This window comes from Paralichthys olivaceus, chromosome 1 (genome assembly GCF_024713975.1).
Source record: "Paralichthys olivaceus isolate ysfri-2021 chromosome 1, ASM2471397v2, whole genome shotgun sequence".
Lineage (NCBI taxonomy): Eukaryota > Metazoa > Chordata > Actinopteri > Pleuronectiformes > Paralichthyidae > Paralichthys > Paralichthys olivaceus.
Window position 1 is genome coordinate 22,661,898 of NC_091093.1, and position 9,198 is coordinate 22,671,095.

The following is a 9,198-nucleotide window of genomic DNA, read 5'->3' on the forward strand; positions in this document are numbered from 1 at the left end:
TTGACGATGAATCAACTTCTCATCTAGCACCAACATCCAGTCTTCACTTTCAAGTGTAATGTCTCAGCATCTGTTTGAATTGGCACACATTGAATTATTTCATCAATGGTTCCCACATGTACTAAAATAAGGATCTCATGTTGGTGAAACAACAAAAAAACATAACTCCAATAAAAACAAACAAAACTATCTGAGCATCTATTGGATGAATGCCCATGAAATTTGTTAGAAACATTAATGTGCAATGTATACTAGCTTTTCTCTTTAATGCCATCAAATTAACGCAATTTCAATTTGTGAAATACTTGGCAAAAAATAATGACACTTCCATCATCCTCAGTTGTACCTTTGTTTTTAGAGCTAATCAAGGGTTTGCAACAGAATAGGCAAACCAAGCAAGTGTGTCTGGTCCCCCAAGCTGAGAGGAGGGGGGCCCAGAGAACTGCTGATTATGTAAGTCCACTGCTACCCCCTTGAACTCTATGATTAACTGTGTACAAGAGACTTCAACAACACAATAATTGGAACCTAACAAGACTCCATGCTGCCCATTCTGCCAGAAGAGGTTTGAGGTTTAAGACTAGGACATTTAAATGTGTGTATATGATGTGCCTGGGATGATGGTGGTGGTTAAACTTAAACTTTACTACTTTAACGAATCTGGAATTTTAAAATGTCGGTTTGGTTCGATGTAGGGCCCCCCAGATCTCTTTTACCTTGGGCCCCCAAACTCCATTGTAACGCCCCTGGTGCGACTTAGCTAAACTTATATTGATAACCACTTAAATTAAATGAAGGCTGTAGACTCTCAGTCATGTAAAAAGTTTTGGTTGTTGGGTAATTTTTCAGCATATAATTTGTTATTAGTTGTTGACCACACCACTACAGGAGAACCGAAGATGTTCCTATTATTTTGTCGCCTGTACATGTATCAAAATACATGAACCGTCTATGAATTAATTTGAGAATTTTTTCAAAAATATTTTTAACCACCTAAGTTTATAATCAACAAAATAAACAAGGGTTCAAAATAATGAATAAGGTAGAAATAGCATATTTTTTCATTGTTAAATTTAGGGTAATTGTTCCTTGTTAATGTGAAAATATCTGAACCTTGTGCAAACCTTGTGCAGAGCCATTGTTTGTTATTGCACACAGGAGTGTACTTTGTCATTATAACATCTGGGTTTAAGCTTTAATAGGCCTAAAGGGCTTGTATGACGTGTTTCCCATTTCAACATCCTGAGTGAAAGTGACTAATTGAGAGAATCAAAAAAAGGTTGATGTTAATGTTGAAAATAAAAACCTCCATTTTTATTACTGCTATTAATCATATGCTGTAATTGTTTGCTCAGTGTAAAACAATGTGCAGAAATCATCTTAAATTCTGTGTCACTTGGCTGCAAACAGCCATTGCCTTGGTGGCTGATGTATGTGTTGTAGACAGATGTGGAACATAACACCCAGAGTATTGATTGATTGTCCATAGGAGTTCAAAATCCTAAAGTCAGAGACGCCTCGAGTGCTGATTATGAAATATTTATTTAAATATGTATCATCAACAACCTAATCGTGATGTTTTTTTTGAAACACAGAGACGAACGTTCTGTGCAAAGAGGCAGCACTGACATACGGAACATCTTTCAGCTCAGTGTGCTTCTTAGTAAAGACACACACACACACACACACACACATTGGAGGAATGCACCGTGCTTACACTGTTTGTTCTTTTGATCTCCAACAACTTGATGATACACTAAGTGGCCTTTTGAACCCGTCCAAGACATTAAGCAAAGTCTAACTTCCCCGTGACATGAAGCAGACACAGTATTTAAACATCATGACTTGGGGGGGGTTATTATATGACCTGTGTTGTTACCTGTCTTGAAAAAGAATCACTGTGCACATAAACACAAACAATTATAATCTTTTTTCTCATTTTTGTGTAATGCACAGTTTGGCCAGAGGTGATTACTGCAGGATTACACTGAGCTGTTTGGAGCTGCGGATGTGCTCTGTGCTTACATGACGTGCTTCAGCACTGAAATGCTGATTATAACATGAGAAGCTGCTAAGTGTGAATAGAGTCTCAGAGCTGGTATGTTTGCACGCTTCTTGTTCTCTAAGAGCCAAACCCGAACAGGTTTCGAAGGATATCTAATACACGTGAGTTCCTGACTTGGGAGTGTTAGTGGTTAACAGGAATACACAGAGTCCTGAAGCCTTTCTGTCTACACAACTTTCACAACAGGCATGCAACTGGCACAGGGTTAAAAATGCAGCTGCTGTGTGGAGCAGAGGGCACAGCAGGTCCATGAGGTGGAAGAAAAAAACATCTAAAACCCCCTTCACAATTTCTAGGTACAGACTTTTTGGATATTTTTGTGAGTAGCACTCAAAAAGCCTGAGAAAAGCTGTTTGTTAGACTAAATTGATTTGATCCTGAAATGTTCCAGACGGGAGTAGTTGTCAGCACAGCGTGACTCTGGGTGTTAGCTCAGCAGCTCGCTCTGTCTGCACAGGTGATGACAACAACGCAGCCTCTCACGCTTTTGATCTTTGACTATTTCGTCTTCATCTGAGGTGCAATAATTAATTTGTACACCAGATTTAATCATGTCTGAAGAGGTTGCTATCTCACTTTGATCCAGTTTTTATAATATAATTAATTATTCATACACCACTGAAGGAAGTTCTCAATGATTCAACCAAAAAACATCTGGTGTATTTTGTGGCGAGAAGTAGGATAAATTGCACCTTCAAATCTTATTAAATATCAAATAAGCTGTGATACATCACATTTAAAAACACATCAGGGCATGCAGGTGATATCAATACAGCAAAAACAGTGTATTTAAAAAAAATAAAGTATCTTTAATAGTTAGATTTTCTTTCACAAACAGCATGTTTTCACAGACACGTTGAGAACTGAGAGGTCGTATAAAGGAGGGTGATGGACGTGACTTGAAGCAGATGACAAAGATGAAACAGTTCAAATTGCTCAGTGTGATGAAAAGATGTGAGTGTGCCACAGTGAGGTGGCACTGAAAGGTTTTACACACAGTGCACCATCAGTGAGCCTTCGCAGGAAGTAGGGCATCTGGTTGTGAACCATGGCTCTCAGCCATCACACAGAATTTGGACAAGGAAAAGCTTAACTCAAGGTCCACTTACTTTTTTTTCAAGAGCTTTCAACCTGTAATGTAATATATATTTTATCATTGTGTATATTCTGCAACGCATATAAGCCCAAAATAGCCACATTACAGATGTGTGATGTGACTGAAAGTACTAGAAAAACTAGGGAGACAACATTGATTGATTGTTATTGATTACAACTGAGGTTTTCTGGTCAATCTACTGTTTCAGATCCAAAAATACATTTTCAGAATGTTCTCAAATAAAGTAAATTTTCTTTTGAACTGTATTTAAACTGTTACATTTTTAAACTGTTTAAAAAAAACACATGTTCCAGATGTTTCCAGCTTCCAAAAGCAATCACTTCTCCATAATTGTAACTGTAATAGCGACTATCAAGAGATGAAGGAAGAAATATTTGTTGTGCCTTGAACTGTTTTCTCTCTTTGTCAAGCGAATGCAAAAGTTGTATATAAAGTTGTAAAACATTTTTACAGTATTTACAATGGACCATAGACTAATGAGTTGCTCTCATGACTTTGTAATAAAGCTGTTATTACTTTGACACCAATACAATTATTTCTTTACTTTGGTTTGCTGACACACAACCCAAGTGTTGGTGTTCATAGACGTGATCAGAAGCAGAAGGGAGAGCACAGGACTAGTGTGGCATACAATTTAAATCACAATGTTTTGCAGTAATAAAATTTATATGACAAAAGCGAAAAGAGCAACTTCATACGAGAACTACATTTCTCACAGTGAGTTTTGTAAACATTCTTGTAAACAGCGGTGGTACTTTTTGGAATTTGTGGACAGCTGAGTATTAAATATTCGAGATCTGCCTGAGCTTTCTGTTCACAACCTGCATGGAGTCGTTCTTCATTTTTAAAGGTATTTCCACTTCCGATCTTTTCTTTCTGTGCTTTTTAAACCTCTTACAGCATATGTAAGCTGTCAGAGTAATGACTGCGAAGAGTAGCCCCAGGCAGGCAACTGAGAGAAAAATGAGGACAGGCTGACATGGGAACCGCTCATACCGTTCAGGCCCCTCTGTCATCTGGCCAATGTACCAAGGCCTCTCCTCTATCTCTATGTCAGCCTCTCTGGTCAGCAGACTCTGGATGTAACTCTCATTGCTCACTGTTTCATTGACAAAGAAGTTGACCATTACTGTTGAGTAAAGTGGTTCTGGCTGACCATGATCACTGACCTTCACCAGAAGGCTGTAGAGGCCCCGGTTGCTGAGTTCTCTCTTTAAAGTGATATTTCCTGTTTCTGGGTCAATGGCGAAGGACCCCGGTTCTCCACCTTTCCTCTTAACGATACTATAGGCGATCACAGCATTCATGCCTGTATCCTTATCCACAGCATACACCTCTGTGATCGATGTTCCTGGTAACGTATTTGGGAGCACTAGCATGTAGGACTGATTGGACTGAGGAAAGAGGACAATAGGTGGGTTGTCATTTACATCCAACAACAATACAGTCACCATGGTGACACAGGAAAGAGCAGGTTCTCCACCATCAATGGCCTCAATCCACAACGTGTAAGTCCCTTGTTGCTCACGGTCCAGTGATGTCTTGGCCCTCAGGGCTCCTCGCCCTGTGTCTATCATGAAGATGTCACTGCCGTTCAGGATGGAAAGGGCCACCCAGCCATTTTCTCCAGCATCAGCATCCATCACAGAGAGGACTCCAATCTCACCGTACCCTGGGAAGTTCTCTGGAACAAAGAAAGTAAAGTCCTTATTGATGAAGCGTGGACTGTTGTCATTCCGATCTTGCACCGTCACCACCACAGTTGCAATCGACTCCCTCCTGGGCGTCCCCTGATCCACTGCTCTCACTATGAATCGGTATTTCTCTTTCTCCTCACGGTCCAGCGACGTGGTCACAGTCAGGACACCTGTCACTCGATCTATAGCAAAGATCCCAGGGGTGTCACCTCCAAGGAGGTAGATGACCTCCCCTCGGTTTTCGCTGTCCTGGTCTGAGGCTTGGAGTTGTGTTAGAAAGGTGTTTGGTGTATTGTTTTCCTCCACAGATATTTCCACCAAAGACTGCTGGAACACTGGTGCGTTATCATTCTCATCCAAAACCTGCACCTTGAGGAAGGTCTTGATGACAAGCCCTCCAGTATTCTTAGCAACCACAATCAGTTCATACTCCTGTATCTTTTCATAGTCCAGGGGCTCTGTAGTCTCCAGCAGGTATTCGTTTTTTAACTGCTGATAGGGGCCCAGTCTGAAGGGACCAGTCCCTTCCAGAAGACAGTCCACCTTTTGGTTCATATCAATGTTTTTAATAGTAAAAAAAGCAATCGGAGAAAACACTGGCTCAGACTCCTTTATTTTCACCACTCCGTCCTTTTCTGGTGCAATGTACCGGGGTATGACAGCAGGGGGTCCAGTCACAACTTGGATGATATGAACAGTAACAGTGGCGACAGCAGGGATACAACCAGGTCCATTAGCCAGAACCGTGAGTTTGAAAAAGGTGGATGTGACAGTGTCTATTTTCCCTGCAAGCTTGATCCCCCCTGTGATTCTGTCCAAATGGAACAAGCTCCTGGTGTCCCTTGGCACACGTTCACTGTAAGCGTAGCTGATCTGAGCATTAGCACCGAGGTCAGGGTCAAAAGCATGCAAACGTGCCAAATGGGCCCCTTTGCTGGTATTCCCATACAGAGTCACATTAATATGTGACTCTGTGAATTGGGGGCAGTTATCGTTCACATCTGTGATGAAAATCTTTAAAGTAGCAGCACCGAGAAGAGGAGGGGTCCCGCCATCCTCTGCGATGATATCTGTAATGTATTCAGCCTGTTTCTCTCTGTCCAAGGCTTCTGTCACAATGAGAAAAGGTGTCAGCTCTCCACCCTCGTTCTCCTCAACGTCCAGCGTGAACACACCAAAGTCGTTAACCAGCCAGTAGGTCTGCACTCCGTGAACACCCAGGTCCGGGTCCACTGCAGACTGCTCCACTGCATAACGAGCATTAATCGGTGTGTTTTCAGGGACAGACAAGCAGATCTCATCTGTGGGGAACTTTGGCCTGTTGTCGTTCACATCCTCAATGACGATCTTGACTTTGATGAGCTGAAAGTACTGCTGAGGCAACACAAAGACATCCAGCGACAGGACACATCCCCGTCCCTCTGAGTTTTCAGGACAGAGGGCCTCCCTGTCAATCTCTGTGGCAGATGTGAAAAGCTCTCCAGTGGTATTATTTAGATTCACATACTGTCCACTGACCTTCTTTTGCGGGAGATTGAATAAAAAGGGGGGCTCAACAGTAAAATCCAAATTTAAGTCTACTCCGATGGCCCCTATGAAGGTCCCTCTGGGTAATCCCTCCTTTATCTTATAGATGAGCTCTTTCGCTTGGCTGAAATTTGCAAAACAGGAGAGAGGGCTGGTGTAAAGCAAGAGGATGCACAATCCCTGTAATACAAGACAGTTAAAGATAACACAGTTTAATGAGAGGGTTGCAGAATGAGGTCTGCTAAATGAGGCAGCACTAATGTTTTATTATTCAGTGTGAACATTATTTTCTAGTTATAATAGAAGATGCAGAGCTCTGTGGACACTGGCAACCACAATTTGAATTGTAATCATGACACTTAGTGTAACTCCCTTTATAATGTTCATTCAGCCAGTCATGAAATTCAATTTGTCATGAACCTTAAGTTACTTTTACACAAGTTTAAGTCATTAAAAAAAAACAGTGTAATACAGAGAGGGCCTAGCTGTGTCTCTCTTCCTTGTTTACACAGCATCATAAAAGCTACTTGCAGTTTTTAAAGGGAAGTTTGTGTGTAAATTGAATTATCAGGAAACGTACCCATAGTCCTCCTCTTTTGCTAAGACCGTGGTGTTGGCTGTCGATCATGTTTCTGTCCCGGTCCAGCACTTCCCACTTACAGCAGTAAAAGAGGCAGTTTAAGTAACCCAGGCATTTTGAGTGCTGAGCAGCGCAGACCTCTGCTGAGCTCTAAGCCTTAATGCTATCTGACTTGAACAAGTCATTCATCTCAGTGCTGGCTCAGGACACTCCCACCACATGCAAATCAGCCGCTTGTTATAGCCAATGAGAGGCCAGGAACACTTGGCTGTTTACTTGAATTCACAGATTTAATATTCTGCACGCACGCTGGCAAAGCACGTTGACACACACACACACACACACACCTGAACTATTTATACACACCCTCTAACAGCAGCATTCCTTGGATTCCAGTGGTCAAATGAAAGCACCTGATCGTTAACTGAAGTGATACTGACACAAGAGATTAAACAGGAAGTAAAATATTCAGCGACAGAGATTTCTTTAATCCAGCATTAGTTAAAAAACACTAGTGGAAAAAAAAACCTACACAGGATGAATAAAAGCAAACGTGTAATGATGTAATGACAAACATAATGTTTCTCACAATCCCTGAACTTTTGACTAGCATTAGACAGATAGATAGACAGATAGATAGATAGATAGATAGATAGATAGATAGATAGATAGATAGATAGATAGATAGATAGATAGATAGATAGATAGATAAACAGATAGATAGATAGATAGATAGATAAATAGATAAGCTTCCACTGCTGTAAATGCATGAAATCAGTATGAAAATATCCGTCAGAGAGGTGATCTCATCATCATAAGTGTTGCAATGGTCTGATTCTGGATTGAGCCTCTAACTAAATCAACCTCATAATCCCCATGTGTTCTAAATGCCAGGGCCAGCTGTTTGCTGGGATTGGAAGCAGACTGAGAGACTCAGAGAAATTGAGTGATTGAAGTTCTTTGGAAAAAAAAGAAGAGTGGATTGAGACGGTCACACAGTCTCATTTTGTCAGGTCTTTGCTGTCACGCCTCATCATGAAGGTCCAGTGGACGGCCAATGCAGAGGCCGGAAACTTAATGATACACTTTCTTTCCTATTTGGCGAGAGGATGGAAACAGGCACGATGCCAAGTAGTTTTATGAGGCACTTTGTATGAAATAAAATATATTTCAGTGATATAAATAGACTGCAATTAATATAGATTATACTGTAAATATACAACACCCAGATATTTTCAAAGGCAAATGCAAGACCCGCCTTTCTCTAATCTTATTTATTTATCTTTATTTATCCTGATTTTTATTCTATTTTATTTATTCAGTCAATTATTAAGTTACTAATTTACTTTCTCTGATTTGTTTTCACTTTAATACCCTACTTTGGTTTTACTTTTTGATTAGAAATTGATTTTATCATTATAATTTCTTTATCCTTTTCACATCTCTTCACATTTTATTGTTCCATCTTTCATATATCTCTTTTATCCTTTTATTATATTTATCTTTATCATTTGAACCCTCTTTACCTGCCTTTAGTGTTTCCTCATTTCAAATTTGTGAGATTTACGATAGTGTTTCCTCAGTTCCTGTTAATATTGTCCTGTTATATGCATAGATGGGGGTGGATGGAGGAGTGTAGATGTATTATAAAAAGAAATTTAATTTTATTCTGCTTTTATTCTCTTTTTATTCACTTGTTATCCCCTTTTTGTTACACTGTAACTTAATTGCTGTACAAATTGATTGATTGACTGATTGATCTTATTTTCAGTAAGATTTATTCCAGTGTTTTTCAGTCCATGCACTGAACAATATTTCTGTAAACACAGCCTGTATGTGCAGGACGCTGGGAGCCTTTCGAGTGTGGGAAAAACAGCAGATCAGGAGATGAGTCATTAGAGAGCTGCCTCGAGGTGCAGGGGTTCTGAGGCGCTCAGCTGTTGATCGTCACTAGAACAGATTCCTTATGTGACACAGCATAAACATGATTATAGATGTTTAGCTTGGTAAAAAACATTCATCATGTGTGAAAAATAACATGTTTATCTGTCGAGGTTCGTCCAGGTCATGGTATCTTCAGGGATTGTACATGTGTACAAAGACAACTTCATGAAGAAACATGTCCCAAACAATTCCAGGTGTCTGTGTACACAAGTACAAATCCTGAAGACAACCAATGACAAAATCTCTTAATCCAATTAGGTCCTACTAA

At 40.3% G+C, this 9,198-nt stretch overlaps 1 protein-coding gene across 1 annotated transcript; it reads right to left on the reverse strand.

The window, feature by feature from the left end:
• Positions 1 to 334: 334 nt before the first annotated feature.
• pcdh20 (protocadherin 20) lies at positions 335 to 7,167 on the reverse strand. The gene is made up of 2 exons (XM_020079733.2): positions 6,987 to 7,167; positions 335 to 6,586 (listed from the first exon to the last, which is right to left on the reverse strand). Exons 1-2 carry the CDS (start codon positions 7,032 to 7,034, stop codon positions 3,965 to 3,967), a joined length of 2,670 nt encoding a protein of 889 aa, XP_019935292.2. The 5' UTR covers positions 7,035 to 7,167; the 3' UTR covers positions 335 to 3,964.
• Between the last annotated feature and the right edge of the window lie 2,031 nt (positions 7,168 to 9,198).